Source organism: Etheostoma cragini, chromosome 21 (assembly GCF_013103735.1).
Source record: "Etheostoma cragini isolate CJK2018 chromosome 21, CSU_Ecrag_1.0, whole genome shotgun sequence".
NCBI lineage: Eukaryota > Metazoa > Chordata > Actinopteri > Perciformes > Percidae > Etheostoma > Etheostoma cragini.
Window position 1 is genome coordinate 2,417,721 of NC_048427.1, and position 20,480 is coordinate 2,438,200.

The 20,480-nt window shown below is 40.2% G+C and overlaps 1 protein-coding gene and 1 long non-coding RNA gene across 2 annotated transcripts in view; one reads left to right on the forward strand and one right to left on the reverse strand.

Moving 5' to 3' along the window:
* Window positions 1-16,413, forward strand: part of myo1d (myosin 1D) — a 93,268-nt gene extending 76,855 nt beyond the window's left edge. The window contains exon 22 of the mRNA XM_034859583.1: window positions 15,807-16,413. Within this exon, the coding sequence (XP_034715474.1) occupies window positions 15,807-15,963 (157 nt within the window). The 3' untranslated portion in view covers window positions 15,964-16,413. The remainder of the gene's footprint in view (window positions 1-15,806) is intronic.
* Window positions 3,774-10,758, reverse strand: LOC117936549. The gene is made up of 3 exons (XR_004654971.1): window positions 10,659-10,758; window positions 9,488-9,493; window positions 3,774-3,785 (listed from the first exon to the last, which is right to left on the reverse strand). It is a non-coding gene; the product is annotated as an uncharacterized LOC117936549 (long non-coding RNA).
* Window positions 16,414-20,480: the final 4,067 nt, after the last annotated feature.

Below are 20,480 nucleotides of genomic sequence, written 5' to 3' on the forward strand. Positions count from 1 at the left end.
CGTCTGCTCCTGACACTGAAGAAAGGATTTGGGGAAGTGCTAAGCCAGCCTGCTTCGGGGGAAGAAAAAAGTGGATTGACAACAGAGGAAACACAGAGAGTGTTAGTGAGAGTGTGTCAGGAACAGTCAGCTAAGAGGGAGGGAGGTGAGATCATGGAAGAGATTGCAATCAATGCAGAAATGAATTCTAGAAGTAGAAATAGATGTAGATGGTTGAGGATTAAAAAAATGGATATATGTATTGATTTGCCAAAAAAAAAAAAACAATTTGGATTTTGTTGTGGTTCAGGTAACCCTTTAAGGATTCCGATCAGTCTGCAGTAGTAAGAGTGACTACAGACGTGTTGGCGTCATACTAGTGTATCAAATTGGCACATGCCTACCTGGAATTGTGGTAAAACAACACAAATTTCAACACATTGGCAAATGGTTAGTTGTGATGTGAAGTACATAACAATACATAAGCATAAAGAAAATCACTGGTATGGCCATTTAATTAAAAGAAGACTATCTATACTTTCTTTTTTTTCCGAAGAATTACATCTGTTGCTTAGGGTTTTAGCTTCAGTGAGAGTACTAAAGAGTAAATAAAAACTATTGTTATACAAATATTTCAAAGTTTATTTTCTGTAATAGCTGGATATGGCACTAACGTAACAGTAAAACAAAAGGACCATGAGAAAGAGAGAGGTGATAAAAACAAAGAGAGAAAGCCACACTGCCTTTGTCTTCCTTACGAAGGTCACCTTTTCTGCTGAATCAAATATTTCCGACTGATAGAAGTGGGCTTCTCCTCTTTTGCTCCATCCCTCCTTCTCTATTTCCTCTTTCTCCATTTATCACCCTCCCCACTGCAGCTCCCTCCCCCTCTTGTTTTTCACTTCACATTCCACTTCTCCGTCTGTCTCTCTTGCTCTCTCTCTCCCCCTCCCTCCTTACCGGGGCGCTGCGGATGCAGTTCCCATGGCAACCATTGGGTCCATGTTTGTCTGATACGCATGCAATCCATTAATAACCCTGCTGGCTAGAAATAATATTAACAGCAACTTCTTGTCCCTGACCACAGACAGAGGAACAGAGACACATGCTAACAAAACCAAATATTGTAGAACTGGGTAAATATGAGAGTATTATATAAAGATTAGAGAGAAAGAGAGATGGATGGAGGTATGAAATGTGTGTCAAAGAAGATCAGCACAAGCTTGTATTTTAGCTTTACAGACAGTTAAAGCAGGATATCGGCCATCTATCCATTGTTTTTTGTGTCCGTAGCATCTAATATAGAGTTAGAAACGAAACATCTGTTATCTTCACAACTGCTGTTTTTAGGCAGGATTTTGCATTTATGAACTTGGCTTCTTCTGTTTATATAAAAAAAAGGTTTTGCTGAACATTTCTCAAAGTAAGGTTTAAAGCAAAAAGTATTATTTGGTATCAAAAACTAAGGATTTTATTTCCACTAGTACAGTGAAAATACATTTTCTTTGTGCAAAACTTGAGGAGTCTTCTGTTGCAGTCACCATAGGGTCCTTATCTATCTGCCTAGTCATTACATAACTCCCAATTTGCAAAGTCAAATTGCAGTGCGAGTTCACAAATTCTCCCAAACACATGAAAGACACTCATAGGCACACTCAGTGTCATTGTTATGTGGGCCATCGGGAGTCCTGCTCGTCACATTGGCACTGTGCTGCAGCCTGGGGGAGGAGGCTGGCTGGCTGGAGTGATGGATGCCGAGTGGCCAGGCCATCGTGTGTGTGTGTGTGTGTGTGTGTGTGTGTGTGTGTGTGTGTGTGTGTGTGTGTGTGTTTGGTCTGCAATGATGTGTTTATGTGTGCTGACTGTGTAAGTACACATTAGCAATAATATCAAAAGGTTTGGTAAAGTGCAGCATGTGTCAGAGGTTGCGTATGAATGAAAGTGTGAATGTGCAGCTTGATATGACCTACATTTTCACTTCAGCTTCAAATCACTGCCGAACAACTTTTTCTCTCACACACAAGGACATCCACCTTCCTAATAGCACCAGGTGTTTTTATTATTATGCATAAGTAAGCACAGACACTGGCACAAGCTTAAGTAACAGCTCAAGGTTTGTGGAAGACTTGGGTGCACACACAGTATTGGTGGGGTCCTCCCTCAAGAAAATTGCTGCTTGGCTGCTGCACGAAAAACCTGACAGACGACTGGGTGGAATATAAAGCTTCATAGTGAACAAGTGCTGAAACAACTACTTTATGACGCAGCTGTTAATATTGTTGATTCATCTTTCCAGTCATTTTTAAAGCAAACTTTGGCCTCTCAGATGGATACATTTTGCAAATGTAACATATATATTTGGATTCGGCGACGTCCAGACATCACATGGGGCTGTTGAGAATGAGTATTTGTCACTATGTCTAACACTTTATAGACCAAACGACGAGAAAACCACTGATAGTATCATCTTCTACAGCAGTCATCTCTGCCGCTGACTGTTGACTGTCACATCCTCCAGCACTGCAATAATGCATGAAATCTCATCATACATTTGAACAAAATTGCACTCTTGTAATTAACTCTGACCGTTTGACAGATTTGGCACTCTGGGAGAGCATTATGAAGCCTCAGTTCAAATGCGTTCTATTGGGAAGAGATACAAGTGTTGCACTCTTTCCGAGGATCAGTTTTGCATGGAAAATTCTCTGCCTCTGAAGTTTAATTACAGCCTCAGTTATTATTGTCAATATTTGGATTGCCATTACTTCATTAATGACCATTTCTATGTAAGTATCATTATGATTTTGTTTTCTGAGCTTGTTGATCTCAGACAAATCCCATCTGTGAACTTTGCCTTTTAGCTTCCCCTCAAACAGTCCCAGCTGTTGATCGTCATAATTAGTTTCCGTCTTAGTAAATCAGACACTAATTACAGATTGCGAGTGCAAATTGAATGAAAGGCTTAGCGCAATTTTGCTTCATGCTTTCATGTCATAGATTAGGCCCTCCTCGTTTTTGTAACAATTAGTTATTTATTTTCTTATTTGAACCTTATTTTGTGTGAATAAATGTAGGTTGTTTTTATTTAGTCTCTTTAGTTCATCAACATATTCAAAGACTAATAAATAGTGTCCGTGCAGTCAGTCACCAGTAGGCTACTGATACTGGAATTACAACTTAAACTCAGTCAATTAATCAATTAATCAATTACTTGAATCAACAAAAAAATCATCAGCAAAAAAGTACTTGTCACTTTTTAAGCAAAAATGCCCCAAATTATCTGGTTCAAGCTTCTCAAATATGAGGATAGGCTGCTTTTCACATAAACTGATCAACTTCAGGTTTGAGACTGTAGGAATCAGTTTTGGCCATTTTCTACTTCAATCTAACCAAATTCTTTAACCAAATGTAGGTACTATTGTGGTTATTATAAATGTTGCTGGTGTCCATCATAAACAAGCTGCGAAACAGCTGCTGTGTGAAGCACAATATGTTCTGTAACTTGTTAGGAATGCATGTGTCCATAAACAATCTGTGCAGATGAGCAGGGATCAGGGGATTACATTGTTTGGTCATTTTATAACACATATTACTTATATCCTATTACAAATGATTCATCTGTACCCTTAGATTAAAAATTCTCAGGATGAACACCCTAAATGCTGTGTGTCCATGCCACATTTAACATGGTGTGTGCTTGTGTGTGTGTTTGTGTGTGTGTGTGTGTGTGTGTGTGTGTGTGTGTGTGTGTGTATATGTATATACACACATAAACCTTGCATCTGATGGTGTGAGCTGTATTTAATCTTCTACACTCTTAGAATGGCTGCCTCAGCATTACCATGGGAGCTTTCCTCGTACTGAATGTATACATGCAGTATGTGTGTGCACTCACTGTCTCTGTGGATAAAATCATCAGACACGGGGTGTACAGTTAGGACAGTACAGTAGCAGCTTTCATTTTGTTAGACTGTTTCATTTTAGTGACCTCTGCATTTACCCCCATAATCCTCCATCCCCTCCCCCTAAACACAAATATTCCACCCAGCAACAGCACCAGACCGTCTCCCACTGTCAGGCCAATAATGTTTAGCCCCTCCCCCCATCGCACTTAACCTGTTTTCATCATGCTTATTCATTCTGCTTCCCACATTCCCCATCCGTTCGCCTCATCCTCCCATAATTTTATCTCCTTCACATCACTCAGTAATTACACCTCCATCCCTCCCTCTTTCCACCTCACCTTGCTTTCTCCCCCTCTACTTTCATTTACTTTTTACTTTTTATACCACTATAAACGTCAAGCCCTAAGGAAAGTCAACTATTCTGACCTGGTGCTGCTCACACAGAGATTCTTTGACTGTGACTTTTGTCAAGCAAATAGAAAAACATCGGTCAACACAAAGGAGTTCAGAAGCCATTACAGATTGACTTCAAAAGGGACAGTTTAGGTTTTTCAAAAACCTAAAAGGACTTTTAATGTAGCCGTTTTCAGAAGTCTCTAAATATATATATATATTTCTGTCTGATATACTTTACATAACAGACATACATATATCTCTACGTTTTATTGCGCAAAACTGTCTGATTCCAGAATAAAGTAGAACTAATTCAATGTGTATTCTGGGTCAAATAATACTCTTGAAACTGTAAAACATGGTCAAATGAGCTTCTAGCTAAAGGGACAAAACTCCACTACACTCTGGGGGGAGACAAATTTTGGCAAATTTAGCAAAATCTAGGCAAATTTAACAAGGGGTTTATAAATAGAAACTGAGAAATAAATTTTAAAGAGATTACATTGGAACCTAAAACTCTTGGCAAACATTGCAAACAGAGCGTTTGTGCTGCGTTCATGTGGTAACCAAACATTGGAAATATTAATGGGAAAAGAAGCCCAAGATCTGTCAATTAAATCAACTAATCAATTAGTTGACAAAAGCGTCCAAATGTTTGTGCGCTTTCCCAACTATTATTTCAGTGCATTTCTGGGGCGAAGTTGCACCATTGTTGCATTTTTCATTTGGTTCAGTTTGCTTTCACGCTGCATTTTGTCAAACGCACTGAACACTAAACAAATGTCACGCCATTGAGATGGCCAACTTGTTTATTGATCAGAATATCCAAAACTTGCATACATTTCTGGTCTCAGAAATAATGGAGCAACAACAAATTTATAAAATCTTGGGTTTTCTGGTTCTGCTTTAGTGTTTCTAATATTTTAGAAGCAACCGACAGACAGACAGACAGATCGTCTGAATCTGAAAGTTATTGTCCTTTAAATCATATAAGTCAGTTAGTTGTGTGCAAGGTTGAAATTGTAGGCTTTAAATGCTCCATTTTAGCTTCACTTCCTGTATTTGGGTTGGATTGCGTTCTCACCTGAAGTGAACCAAATTGTAGTTTTACTTGGAAGCAAACCGAGACCCCTGTTTTTAAGCAGACCAGAGTTAGGATGTAGCGGAATAAGGACCCAATAGCAGAGATGACTGAGGCCGGCGGGAGCAGGTAAACAAGGATTTATTAACTCCAAAGTCCAAGGAAAACACACAAAGCAAAAATTAATGCGCCAAATACAAAAATACTAAAAGGGTCCAGGGAAAAAAGAGGAGAAAAAAACAGGGTGCAAAGACGGGGAAAAACTTAAGGGGACATGCCACGGGAACAGGACAAACATGGACCGCTCCGTCTGGAAGACACACAGCACTACACAAAGTTACAAGGCGATCTGTCAGACAAAGGGAACATAGAGGTTAAATACAAGAGGTAACGAGGAATCAGGTGATACATCAGGTGACTCACATTAGGGCGGGGCAGGACAATCAGACAGACAGGAAGTAAAACTAGACAAGTCTAGACGGAGGCCAGACTTCAAAACGAACCGGACAATCCGACCTAACGCTCCAGGGTTCATGTTAAATGGACCAAACGAGGTAGGTGTGAAAGCAACCTTAATGGACTAAAAATTTCTTCAATCGAGGACAGCCCTAGAAAGTTCACACTCCATTCCCATTGTGATATCGGGGATGCCGTGGCGGTGGTCTGCGCTCTCCAAGTGCCCTTCTAGTTTTGTCATTGATTGTTATTAGTTTTGAGATAGTTTAAGAAAAAAAAAAATATTTTTAAGGTTTCAGTTATAAACTTTCTGAAAAATAATGGGAAAGTATCTAATCTAATGTTTATGACGTTAATGTTACTTTTCCTAGTCGTAGTACTAGCAGTGAAAGCTGTACGTGGTGCCAGCACTTGGAGCAGTGAATGGTAAAAAATGAATTGGACTTCATTTAACTCACTTTAAAGTAGTCTAGGAGCAACACTGAGACCGGCGCCAACCAGAAGATGCTCGTCCCTGATGGTGACTCATTCTTGACATTCAAACCTTCCTGTAATAGATGAACCTTTGAGTGACGTATTGATTGCCTTTAATAAGCAGAATTGGAGGTGTAGCCACTTGAAAAGTGAGCAGTCTTCCTTCAGTAACGAGCAACTAATTGAGGCAGCCTGTCTTTCTTTTCTGTTTTGACTCAGTGTGCTCCGGCTTATTGATTGACCTAATGTGTTTAAACTCCATTCAGCCTCGAGACGTTGGAGAGTCCTTCTGAAAGGCCAAACACGCAGCTGATCAGTGATTTAGCTCACTGATTTCACGGTACCAAGACAACCACAATGACAGGATCCAGCACACAGTTGACCAAATGCACACACACACACATATACACACACACACACACACACTGGTTTAACTCTCCTGCTGTGTGGCCATTATGGCTCTGCAGTGTGAGTTAGCCTCCACCATCTGTGGAGCAACTACAGCATCCCCTAGAGATGGAGGCATTTGCTTTGTACATTTCCGGTTGTGTTTCATCTCCCACTGATCTCTTAAACAGAGAGACCTAGCGGTAAGAAGTGTGTCCTTTTGTTTAACCAGGACATCTGTGAACACTGGACTCCTTACAACAGCTGGCACGAGTAGCTGTTATTGATAGCCATTATTATCCCGCTGTCCTGTGGGAATGGGGAGGGTTTACCTCCAGATGCCATGTAGACAACCTAACAGTGGTCAGCCCAAATGTTGCCATCTACTCCATATTCTGCTCTGCTCAAGGGTATTGCAAGGAATTATGGGCTGTGGCCACAGGATGTCTTGATTGGAACAGCGCTGGGCTGTGAAGTGATTTTAAATTAGTGGCCGCACTGTATTGCAGAATGTGGCAAAGGAACAGCTTTTTCAAACAAACACCCCAAAATGACTCTTTGATAATTGAATAAATTGAAAAGATTCATAGCAGTAAATTATTTTATACTATTTGTGTCTCCTCTAAAGGAAATCAGCTGAAAGCCTGAAAACATTTTTGTCTTATCTTAATTCATTAATATCCTTAAGACTAAATTTAGTCTTTTCAGAAGTCTTTAAAAGTTATATTTTGTCTTTAAGAAAAACATTAACAGGCATTAACATCTGAAATGCAGTAGATGTTAGTTACAGTTTTCATCAGATAACACATCAGCTGCTAAATCTTTTGTATGTTTTCAGTTTGAGAGATTTCAACCAAAACCGAAAAACTGGTAAATAAATGTATTAAATATTTATGCTCTTGCACTTGAGGATCACAAAAGGCTTTTTATTCCAGACACCTCGCAGGACCGTGATATTCAGCCACCGCGGCACCCCAGGTCTTGCTTACTGTGCATGATTCTAGCTTAGCACACTAACAAGAAGGGCTTGGGTTTACTGTTCATGTGTAATCCAGCTTCAAATGGAGCCTCATGGGAGTTTCGGGCAGTAAAAATATAGTTAAGTCAAATGTGTCTTATGGGACAATCTCATGTTTGAGAGTACGATGAACCAGTCGGTTTAGCGGCTGATCTTTCTCTCTTCTCTGTCTGGTGCGGAGGACTGGAGCAGTACTGATGCTCAGCTGCTTATAGCCGCCTTTGATGTAAGCCTCGCTTTGGCAGCTCCACCTCTGAACTCCACTTCTCCATGTACACACTTTACTTACTTTCTCTTTTTTTCTCTTCTACACACATTTTAATCAATACCATTTCTGCAGTCAGTGCATTTTCACCCCGTTCTTTAAATGACCTACTTAGTAAGCTCTCCTGTTGTGAGTATAGCTCTTTTTTTCTCTAAAATGAGAAAAAAGTTCAACAACTGAGGAAAGGAGTGAACAATTAGAGAGAGGGAAAAAGGCTATCTATACCCGGATTCCCTGAACTTTCAAAGCTTAGTAAAAATACTGGGAGCAAAGTCTGCCTTATGATATAATCTGATGCACCAAATCTGCTGAAATAACCCAAAATGGTTGCTGCAGAAGGATTTCAGTGCTGCATTTCATCTTGTCTTGGGTTTTTTTCTTCTTTTGCCTCTAATCATTTAATTCCCTGCAATTTGTAGCTGTCTTGTCAAGGTCTACAAGTGCAGATAGTACGTTATTTTGAAACTATTTATGAGAAAGGGAAGAGATGGAGCGTAAGGTTCAAAAGCCCAACTCTGGTGTCTTTGGTGTTTTAATACCGATGCAGTTGTTGATTTTACAACCAGCGTCCACGTCATTGTAAATAGCAAATGCACCTGTGCCCATCTTTGCATCCATTGGCGTGCTGGACTTACAGGGAGGTGTGTTCAGGTATATTCTTGGCGTGTTGCTATCTTGCAGCAGCAGGAAGTGATTGCGCCATTGACCAACAATATATAAAACAATAAAGTCAATAACGCAGCATTTCATTTTTATTTTAACAGCACATTAGTTAAATGCACCCAGCCTTGTACACACCACCTTTACACTATGCTTGTTACACACACACAGGGAAGCACAGCAGCACACGTACATGCAGAAGATTAAAAATAAAAATATAACACTTCAAATCCGACATCAGTATAGCAATGCACCTAGGTACAAACTCACCTAAATGGGAGATTGGTTGGTTTGTTGCATGTTACGCCCAAAACACACCTGTGAATTATTAATGACACTAAGTATAACCTTTCCAAACCAACGCGCAGACTCTTTTTTTTTCCGCCGTCAAACTAGCAAAAGTGGATTTGGACACGCCCTAAACACACCTGTGCCATTCACTTCACGCCATGTGCTTAGATCGTTTAAAATAGGGCCCATAGAGTGCAACATTACCTAATGCAGAAATGATCTACAGTCAAGAGGTGTTAACCCTGACTTTCACTGATATGATGTCAGCACTCTTGAAATATCCCTCTTTTAACACTGAGCTAAAGCACATGCATCGGACTGCAATAACTGTATCTCAAATCAGCACACCCATCATGCCATCAAAACTGCTTAAACTCTGCCTCTCACATGCATTATTTTTATTTTTTTTCATATGCCACATCTGCAGTTGCAGTACTAACAAAACTGTATAACTTTGGAATGGGGACGCTAATTAAAGAACTGCATTCAGAAAGCCTCTTAGGCAGTTTTCACACTTTAAACTGGGGCAGATGAGGCCAGAACAGTTTTATCCATCCAGACTGGTGAAGCGGTGAAACTATTTCCTGTCCGTCCACTGTCACTTTCAAATAAAGGGGAACGTGACCTTCAAAAAACCTTGTTCAGTTAGCTTCAGTGGGATGCCGGTTTGTGTTTTTCTATGCTCTGTGTGCATCTTTCCGTTTCCTCTCTGGTGTGAATGTAGCACACGGGAGCATGTGGGAAGTGTGATGGAGCCATGTGAGACACAGAAAGGGTGTGACAGTGAGAAGAAGAGATATGCTGTGTAAGGTCTGGTGTTAAATGCAAATATATGTTAAGTGGGTGGCTACAAAGGAAGAAAGAAATGTAGGAAGAGTGTTGGGATACAGAAACGGGGACTTAGAACAGCTGCATTAAAACATCTTGTACTTAACCATCTCTACTCAAATTTCTAAACATACACTAGTCATTGTTTGCCACGCTCCAGAATCTTGTAGAAGACCTTGGCTGAAGATTTTGTACAGACGATGAATCTTCCAGACTTTGGTGATCCCCTGACTTTTTGTGGTTAAGATTGAAATGTCTGCAACTATTTTATTATGTGTGATGGAATTTGGTTCATACAGTACATTAATGTTAATCTCAGTATGAATTGTAATAACTTTATTGATCATTTGACTTTCTATCTAGGGCATGTCATGTCAAAATTACATCCCCAGTTTGTTTAGTGCCAATTAGTAAATGTTGGAATGCTAACATGTTATACTGAGATAGTGAACATGGTAAATAATACGCCTTCTGAACATCAGCATGTTAACTACAAGCGCAGACAAGGCCAAAATATAATGGGTTCATCTCTGGCCCCTGCTCTGCTTTCCCCTAAATTCCATGAAAATTGGGCCTGTGGTTTTTCCTTTATCCTGTTTTTTTTTTTTTAAAGATTGTGTCTGACAAATGTTTGTGTAGACACAAATCAAATGATTGCTGAAAATATTGGTGTAATGTGCACACGGAGTCAGAGAATAGCCTAGCTATCCATCATCCAATCATAAAGGCAGCATGGCGTGTCAGTGTGTGCTCCTTCAGTGCTGCCCCATTGTGTCTGACCTTCACACACACACACTTTCTTCACACTCTTTCTTGATCTCAGTGTGGTTCTTACAAGCTAAAATATTGATGTGAGGAAACTGAAGTTTTGTTTTTTTACAAAGACAGTGGCATCACTTGGTCAGCGCTGTGTGTGGAGACACTGACTATGTTTACATGCACAATATATTTCGGGTTTGCCCTTATTCCTAAAAAAGAGAATATTCCAACTAAACTGTTTACATGGATAATAATGGTGAATATTCCACTTATATTGAGACCAACGATTTGATTCTAAACCAATTATTGATGCATCTCAATGCAACAATTTTTATATGTATTGAATAATAATACGTACATATAATACATATGTACATTTCCATGCGTGATTTAATTTTTTTTTTTTTTTGATGAAATGTGTGTACTGAGGTTTTTTATTTTGTAGTTATCCCATACTTAAGCTTTCAACATGCGATCATGTAAAGGTCACCTTCTTCTACATTAACCGTCCATGTCAGAGACTCAGTCATGTTTAAAGGTGGAGAATTGGCTTCTTAGAACATGAAACATGAGGTTGTCAGATGTAATGTGATAAAGTAGGTGAACAGCCTACATGTGTTTTTTTATGCATGTCTTATTAGATCATGTGTATTTATACAAAACTTAGTTTTTTCTGCACTCTTGCCTAAACTCTAAGTTGTTGTTGTCCATAATCCCATCCTCTTTCAGTCACTCTGTTTTCTGATTTGTACATGTCTGGAGACAGTAACTTTAAAATAAAAATATTTTATATATATATTATAATCAGTTATTAATTTATCAGAATTCAGTATCGAATCGTTCTAGAGAAAATTGTGATGCATCTAAGAATTGATTTTTTTTTTTTTTTTTTTTCACCCCTAAAAAATATGATTTTTCTTCTAAGTTTACTAGCGATGGCAAACTTGTTGGACCGTGCCAACACAGCATCCCTCTTACATTCCTTCAACCAGCTTTTTGAAAAAGTTGATGTGTGCGCATATGTAAAAGCCTGTGGATATCCAAGTCTTTGATAATGTTTAAAAGTAGCTGTGTTTCTACTTCTTATCTGGTCTTGGGTCTGATGCTACCTGATGCACTCTGACCACATGTGGGTTTAAATCAGGTTATACTGTAGGTTTAGTTTTACATGTCTTCAAGCTTTTATAACAGACGGTTTGTAAGAGCAGGAATGAGTTTGAAATACATAATTTGGAAACAACTCTTTTTTTGCTCCTTCAGTAGCTCCTAAAACGTCTCTGTCATCATAGTTAAAAGTGCGGAAAGATCAAACTTTGATCACCTCTTCAAAGTCCTCAGTCTTCATAGCAGTTCTTCTCCCCCACATGCATCGTTCATTTATTTTTCAGCAGCAGAGAGCTTGGGGAAGAGCCAGGTACACTATTAGAGGGATGACTCAAAGTGGGACTGGGTGGCTTCAAAGCCTGGAGGTAATCTTGGCTCTGCGTCCTGAAAATAGCCCGGCTCGTCCTCTCCAGCTTCTCTTCCACCGTTCTCATTTCTCAGCACTTTACTTCACTCTGAAACTTTCAGCACCCAGACTCTCTGAGTAGTCTTTCCAGTGAATCTCTTTCTTTTCACCATCCTTTGAAGCAACATTGTGGAACATTGGTATTTTCCCACTTATGCTCCGTACATACAAACAGCTGTACACATGCATTAGTAATGATTACATTACTCATGATCTCAAGTGAAACAACACAAGACTTAGCAATCCAGCTAATATTACCTACTAGTCCAACAGCAAGATGGCCAGCTCGAAGTCTGGCGGCTTTTCATTTTGCCAAGTTCTCACTAACGACGAAAAGGCAGTTTGAGATTTACTCTCTCATCTTTTCTCTTCTTAACTTCTTCTATATCGTAGACTGTTTGTTTGCCATTATGTCTGTAGAGGCTGCTAAACCCAGTTCTGTTGCCTGTTCGACTGAGCTGACGGCAGCTACAGTTAGCAATTAGCATGACTTGACTAAGTAAAGCCTTCTGTCCATCAGGAAACTCCGTAAATCAGTGGAATTTGAGAGAGAGGAGTGCCAGAAAAGATTTCCTCCCTAAAAAACAATCCTGTTTTACCCAAATCAGTGGTAGTGCGTTACACACTTCCACTCTCAGGAGATTGTACCCACTCACCAATGAAATATTTACGCAGTGTTGCTTTATCTTTTTCTTGAGCCTCTCTTATTTTGTTCTTTTATTTTTACTTCTGTTTCAATTCCATTTATCTTCACCCTCTTCCTCCTCTTCCCCTTTCCCTCCTATCCTCCATCCTTCCAAGTAAAGAGGAGATACTTTTGGAAACAAGTGTGCCTGGACTCTCATGGCATTAAGGGCAAAGACACACAAAGGGAATGGGGGTAGGGAGAAGGAAAGAATTGACTTTCCAGTTGGAGAGACCATCCATGGGAGGACTAAGTCTGCCCTCAAGGCTCTGACTGGCTCAGGCCAGATCCTGATAGGAAAGGCCAGCCAATGACCTTAAGACTCAACTGATCATGTTTTCTATTCAGAAGTTTAAGCCTTTTATTGGTCTTCATTGTAATGCCAGAGTATTTATTCAGAGGCGAGCTTTGGCCAAGACGGATCAGAAAGTTGTCAAAGACCTGTTTGGTGTATCCGATGGAAGCTTTGTAAGAGTGTGTTGCACTTTGTGTGTGTGTGTGTGTGTGTGTGTGTGTGTGTCTGTACATGTGTGGGTATATTTCTGTGAATGTGAGCCTAACCCTGTTCGCCCTTCACGAGAAGAACAGCACAGCATCCCCTCTGGCATTTCAGTGAGATGGAGAAGTCACAGGATGAGAGACGCTCAGAAAAAGGAGACTGATCACAACACACACAAACACACAGAGTACCATTGGCTGGCTGGCAGCCATGACAGATGGGGGAGTTCAGTTCACAGGGGGTTGCCATGGAAACCAGCATCAGTGCTACCCTGAGCTTCTGCGCTCTGCATAAAGCCGACATACAGAAAGGCACACATTCTGCAGAGGAGTGCAGCGTGGGCAGCAGGAGCCGTTTGCTCCTTGTTTATGACTTACTCTTGTTGCGCAACAAGTCGGTGTCATCAGGTTCACGACTCATTTCCTAATTTTAGATTTGAGGGAAGGAGATGAGTGACTGTGACAGTGATTTCACTTAATGGATTTGTTTGTTGTGACCCTAAACTTATTGTCGCTTTATTCAATTGCTCCTTGTAGATAAAATGTCTTTTGCTGTCCCACTGAGCATGTACGTAAGCCAATCAGGAACTGAACTTAGCAGGCAGCCACGATCAGTGACTTTCAGAGCACTTACTGGACAGAAAGAAACGCATGTATATTAACACCCCTCCTCTGTGAGCACATTTACATTACATCTTCCTCTTACTCGCTCTCAGCCAGAGGGCTATTATCACATTCATCATCTCATTCCCCTTCACATTTACATCACATTACATTTTCCTCCTCTCTTTCTTTCTCTGAACACCAGTCTTAACTTCTCACTCTTTGAGTCCCGTCATCGATCCTGTTGAAGAGCAAACGAGGCAAAGCACGATTAGCACCCATCCTCCCAGAAAGGGTCTAACTAGACGTGACAGGCACTAAAAGCCAATCAAGCCCGGCAACGCCATATGGATCATTACTTCAACAGGGCTGCTGCTTGATTTCCTCTCTGTTATTCATCTTCATTTTCTTAGTTTACATGCTGAAACATGCACACAGAGAGGGTTTTAGAACATAGAGCAGCGTAATCCTGCACATATACTATCATTCTCTTCCACACACCTGTATCATCACAGCGTCACACTCTCCTACATACATTATCAAAGATCAAACAATTGTATATGATGTGTGATGAATGTAAAAGGTGACCCTAAACTTATTGTGGCTTTATTCAATTGCTCCTTAAATGTCTCTTGCTGTCCCACTTTGTTTTCAACAAAGCTGTAAGCCAATCAGGAACTGAACATTTAAACTCCAACACTTTTCTGTTGAAATGGCCGTCCTTTTTTGAAGGAATAGTTGCACCTTTTTAGGAGAATCCACTTGTACTTTTTTTTGTTAAGAGTAGATGAGAAGTCTTGACACCACATATGTAAGGTAAATTTAAAGCTACAGCTGTTAGCCCTTAGCTAAACCTCTGTGTCCAGTGGATCAAAAACAACAGCTGGTTGAATCATTTCAATTTGTGTCAAATCATTGATTAATATCTGTTGGAGAATCTCGGAGCCAAAAACAAACTGTAACACATCTTAATATAATCCTTATCCTAAGGTTTAGGTCTCTATACACACTGTCCTTTCTCTTCTTGGCAGTTCACTGTTGTCATCTGTTTTACATTATAATCCCGGGGAGTGAACCGTGATTTAAAACCCCATTGTTAATGGGGTTTTTTTGCAGATCAGCGCACCAAAAGTTCAACTTTTCTGATACATCAAGCTCTTTTTTTTGCCCAGTGGAGTAGCGAGACCTGTCGTTTACATAAAAACAGGAGGAAAATGGAAAAGGTATCAGAGCGAGTTATATGATATGACCGGGTGCTCGTTGTTTAGGGAACTCCCTTTGTCATACCTAATATTCTCTAGATCGCTCTAGCGCTGTTTCATCTAGCACCGCTCCACGCAGCAGTCTTGGATTCTGCAACCGTAGCTGCTTTTTGGAACCAAAACGCTTCTAGCGTTCTTTCTTTCTTTCTTTTTGAACTAAAAAAGATCCCTAGTCAATTCTTTCTTGTCAAAAAAGACATGTCTGATCATGGCCTTAGACATATTTTCCATCTCATTTGCAAACAAAGTCTTCCTTGCTTAGTATAAACAGTAAGATTAATCTTAGTCTCAGTCTGACACAACTGCTGTAAAGTGTTTAATGGTATGTGTGTAATAATGTGATAGGATTCATGAGTAAGAATTAATTGAGTTTATTTGAAAGTACAGTTTTTGTGTGTGAGCAAGCATGAATTATGGCCCCAAACAATGTGTGTGTGTGTGAGAGAGAGAGAGAGGGACACTATGACTGGGCATATCAAAGTGGATTTTGTGTGTGTGTGTGTGAGAGAGAGAGAGAGAGAGAGAGAGATCGGGTCACTAATGGATCTACATATTTTATCCCTGTGCATTAAACTATGACTGAATGTAATGTGAAGCCACTGAGGAAAGCTGCTTATACATTAGGGCTGCAGAAACGAGAATATATAAACCATCTTGATTGTATGTGTGAATGTTTGTTCCCTGATGATTTCTTTACAAAATGTGCAATAATCTATCTTTCTGTCTCTCCATCATTTATTTTCCTCTTGCAGTGAGAAGAGGAAGCTGCAGGTGAACATCGTGAGTCCCATCCAGTGCAGCATGAGCGGGAGGAAGTGCACGGTCATTGTCGAGCCCAAGATCAGCCAATTGCAGCCAGACTTCACCAAGAGCCGATCTGGTTACATCCTGGCTGTTCCTGGCAACTAAAACAGGCCAAATAAAAAAGAAATGAAACAGTGACAGCTGATTTCCAAACCAGGCCGGGATGATGAAGATGATTCACTTCTCTTTTTCTTTTTCTTCCCAGCGGCTGATAATGTGACGATTTAAATAGCAGCTCTGTAGGAGGATTGTGGTAATTGGATCCATAATGTATACAAAGCCATGCCAAATTTGACCTGTTTAATAGATGCAATGTTACTATAAACAGCAAGTGTACAATGCGCCTACATGCAAGATGCTACTAGCTAAACAGGTTTTATAATATGCACTACAGGATAATCCACCCATGTGGTGTTCTTTATTTTTAAGAATCCAAATTACAAATGATTTGCTTTGTGCAATATTTACTTTATTTTAGATGGAATATTGTGATAGTCGAGGGGAATGGAGATTATGCAGCAACTGTTCTCTGAACCAGTGATTGCATGATAGGAAAAAAAATCCAAAGGCTTTACGGGAATTTATAATCTGCGCAGCTCCGTGTATAGGAGGCAGAGCATCATTAATAGTGAAACCCTGAAAACAGGAAGTAAGATAATATTTATTTATGATTTCTAAGATACTTGATTGAAGATCTGCTACAAATTAGAAGAAAAAACATTGTCTGATATGTGCACTAAGGAATTATTCCTTAGAGCACATATTATATTTACGTTATTATTCCTAAAATTGAAGATGCAGGTATGTAGTTAAGACTTTTAAAACTAGCTTTCTGTCATATTTGCGGAAACTGACCCTATGTTCGAGTAGAAATACATAAAGCAGGTAATTTAAAAATAAATCTGACTTCTCTGGCACCACCTACAGCCTGTAGTGCACTTTGCAACCATGCTAACTGCGTGTATATCACTGCTCAAGCACACGCATTCATTTTCCCTTGTGGGGGGGGAGGGGCTTGGGATACCACTTGGGCTTTAGCAGAAGGGGGGCGGGGGGCGGGGGGCGGGGACTGAGATGTTGTTGATGTTCAATCTTTGGCTAAGTCCTGGATCTTCCCAATCCTACGTACAGCACCTTTAAGTAAACGCTTACCTCCCTACATGGTAATTACACATGAAAACAGCGACATGTGACTCAGTGGTTCAGTCAGTGTCTGAGGCACAAACTCCAAATTCACTGTTAGTTTGTTAGTCACAAGATGTTGACCAGGATGTGTTGAACATAACCATGAACATCACAACCTGCTACATGCAAAGTGTTCAAAATCTATTTAAATCCTGCTTTGTATACTCTCTACTGCAATGTGTACTTTTATAATATACTATAATACTGCCTATATAGTAAATGTTAGAATATACTTCATGAGACAGCACTATACTGCATTTAATATAAGAAGAGATGCTACAACTAAAACTGAATAACTCTAGTTTAGCAGCAGAGTTTTGTTGGCCAGTACTGTATAATCCCACGTGAACTCCAGCTCCTGAACATAGTCTCATTTGCTGTCTTTGTGTTGAGTGAATAGCCTAATGAATTGTAGCGTTCCTTTGACAAACATCCGCGTCATCAGAGAGAAAGAGAGTTTGAGAGTATGACTGTGCGTGTGTTGAGTTCTTCTGAGCTCTCGTCTTGTTGGCTCTGAGGCTGAGAGCCTGGCCGCTGGCCACAGTGAAGGAGTGAAGACAGAGGCTCACAGGGTGTGAAGTCTGGAATCAGACTGCTGTCCTAGTTTACCTCCTTCTCTGATGTTGTGAACGGCTTTTTGTTTTGAGACTTGATTTTCATCTGCTCAACCTAAACTCCCTTCACTGTTCTTTTTTAAACCCAAATCACACCAATCAAATCATCAGCACTCAACAACACTCATAGATCGGTTTGTACTGTTTTCACAAGCTGACAGCTGTGTTCAACATTTTCACTCTGTTTTCATCCTTTGGTTAGTGTTAGCAATATGTTATTTTTCTAGCCATTGCAAGGAAATGTGTGGCAGTACAGAAGTTCATGAAATGGGGGATGTCTGGCTAAGTTTAATATCCATCCACAGATGGAGTTCATAAGGCATAATTATCTGTTTTCGTGTAAGGTGTTTGCTGCTCGTTAACCAACCTAATTATTCGGAGTTTAAAGGTTCATTTTTGGCCTTTGAAACAGCAGTTAAGAAAACAATTTCTCCACAAGATAGCATGTGGAGCTAACACGTAACAACTAACAAGTGGTGTAGTCTACGTGATACGCAGGTAAACACAGTATACCAAACTTCCCTGAGGGAGGACACCCAGAGCCCCCGCTATGAAATGCCCATATTTACAGTACAGTATACAGTATACTACCAAACATTAGACTACACTACTGTGTCTAACACGCTAGTCAGCCAGGCCCACGCAAACTCTGCTCGGGACAAATCTATGTCCCCCAGGTTCAATATCATCGTAAAATGACACATTAAATGTTATTTAACCTGGGTGAGATTGTTTTCTCATCTGCTGTTTCCCTGCTGAATAATTAACTTAGCTTTAAAGCCAACATGGACAAAAAGCCTCTGGTGCTCAGAAAACATTTAATTTTCCCAGCAAAGATTTTAATGACAACTGGACAAACTTCAACCACTAATGAAGATCATGTGATGTGGTCGAAAGCTCCAGAACACCAAATGAATTGTTGCCTTTTTGCACAAAACATCCTTATTGTTGAATTTGAAAGGAATGGATCTGTAGAAGAATGTTTTTGGTCATATAATGCTGAAATGAACTGCAGTAGTCCTACCTGAGTTTGCTTGATATTAAGTTCATCGGGATAACGTGACGGTAAATTCGTAGGGTGAAGAAAACCAGAATTCTGTCATTCCTCTACCCACAGAGACTTGGCTGTATTGTCTCGGAGTAAAGACTAAGTAAAGAACACTGAGTGTGGGCTGAGGAGCGACAGCCCAGGGTGATGAATCGGAGCTCCCTCGGTGTCTGGCCTAGTTCAGGAGGCAGAGGCCACTCATGTCGACTTTACTTCAACAGCAAGGGGGAAAACAACTAGTTCGCAATCACTTTAGCCACCCGTAGAACGGTGCTCTAGTTTTGCCTGAGTATTGTAATCATTAGCAAGTTTTTTGAAGAAGCAAATTGTACCTCGCTGCTCTGTAGTGGCTGTCTTTGTCCCGACACACTTATGCAGAAAGATTTCTTTGGGGAAACTGGTGCGTTCATAGTGTGGACTAGGGAAGTGAAATTGGTAGCATTAATAGATGGTTTTCTAAGCAGCTCAGGAGCTGTGTGTGTGTGTGTGTGTGTGTGTGTGTGTGTGTGTGTGTGTGTGTGTGTGTGTGTGTGTGTGTGTGTGTGTGTGTGTGTGTGTGTGTGTGTGTGTGTGTGTGTGTGTGTGTGTGTGTGTGTGTGTGTGTGTGTGTGTGTGTGTAACACACAAGTGTTATGGTGTGTGTGGACCATAACACTGCAGCTCTTCATATCCTTCAGCATGGTAATCTCCCAGTGGGCTTCTCCTCCTCTCCGCTCATCATTAGGATGGACTCCGTGTCACTTCTCACTTCAGCGCTTCTCTCCTTGCTTTCTTAAGGCCAAAAGGGGGTTTCGTGAACAAAGCCTCGCTTGGCATCGTCTCTTCTACTCCCTCTGCTTTTTTTTTTTCCTCTCTCCCTCCCTCTCTCCTTTTTCCATTTTCTTTCCTCTGTCAAATTACTTTGCTCAGTTTGGATGACTGTACCGTCCTGCAGGGCAGTGAAGGTTTTCTATTATTTATTTGTTGGTTTTCTTCTTCTTTCCATCCTACACCACCAAGAAGACACCAGCAAGACATGTCGAACAATAGGATTATCATGCAGTAACAAAAAAAGCTGAGTATATTACCTGAAATGTATATACTATGGACGTAAATCTTTAAAAAATAAAAACTGCACACAAGTAAATATTTAATTTTTTTTAAAGGTTCAATAGCTGGTCACTGTAGTTTTTAGCAAATGTGACTCAAACAGGAGCTAATAGTGCGTTTGTTGGGGACTATTTTCAGCGGCGGATTAATCCACCTTTGGTCCTCTTGGGATTATTTGTGGCAGCAGGGTGTGTGGGGGATTGAGTCCAAATAAACTACAGTGTGTGTGGGTGTTCATGGTGATGAAGGAACATGTCGCCCAGAGCAACAGTGGGGCTCATGTTGTGATAACAATGGAGCTCTACGGCACCGAAGAAGAAGATATATCAGACTTTTATAGACTCACAATACTTTATTTTGTTATTTCGCTGTTGGAATATGGAATATCATCAGATTTGTCCTTTAATGATTTGTTTTGTGGTGTTTAAACTGAATCAGCAAATATTACTTTTCCATAATGCTTATTGGTGGCAAGTTAAAAAAATCACAAGTTTTTCCTTATTACTTCTTTATGAATGGGTCTAAAAGATTATCAAATATGAACGTTACCACTGAGAGACTTGTGCCATTGTGTTCTCCCCTTTAATTTTTTCCAACAACACAACTACTACTAACAAGCCCGTCCCGCCCGTTTCTTTTCCATAATTTATTCCATACGTTGGCTTTGTGCAAAAATGTTTATGTAA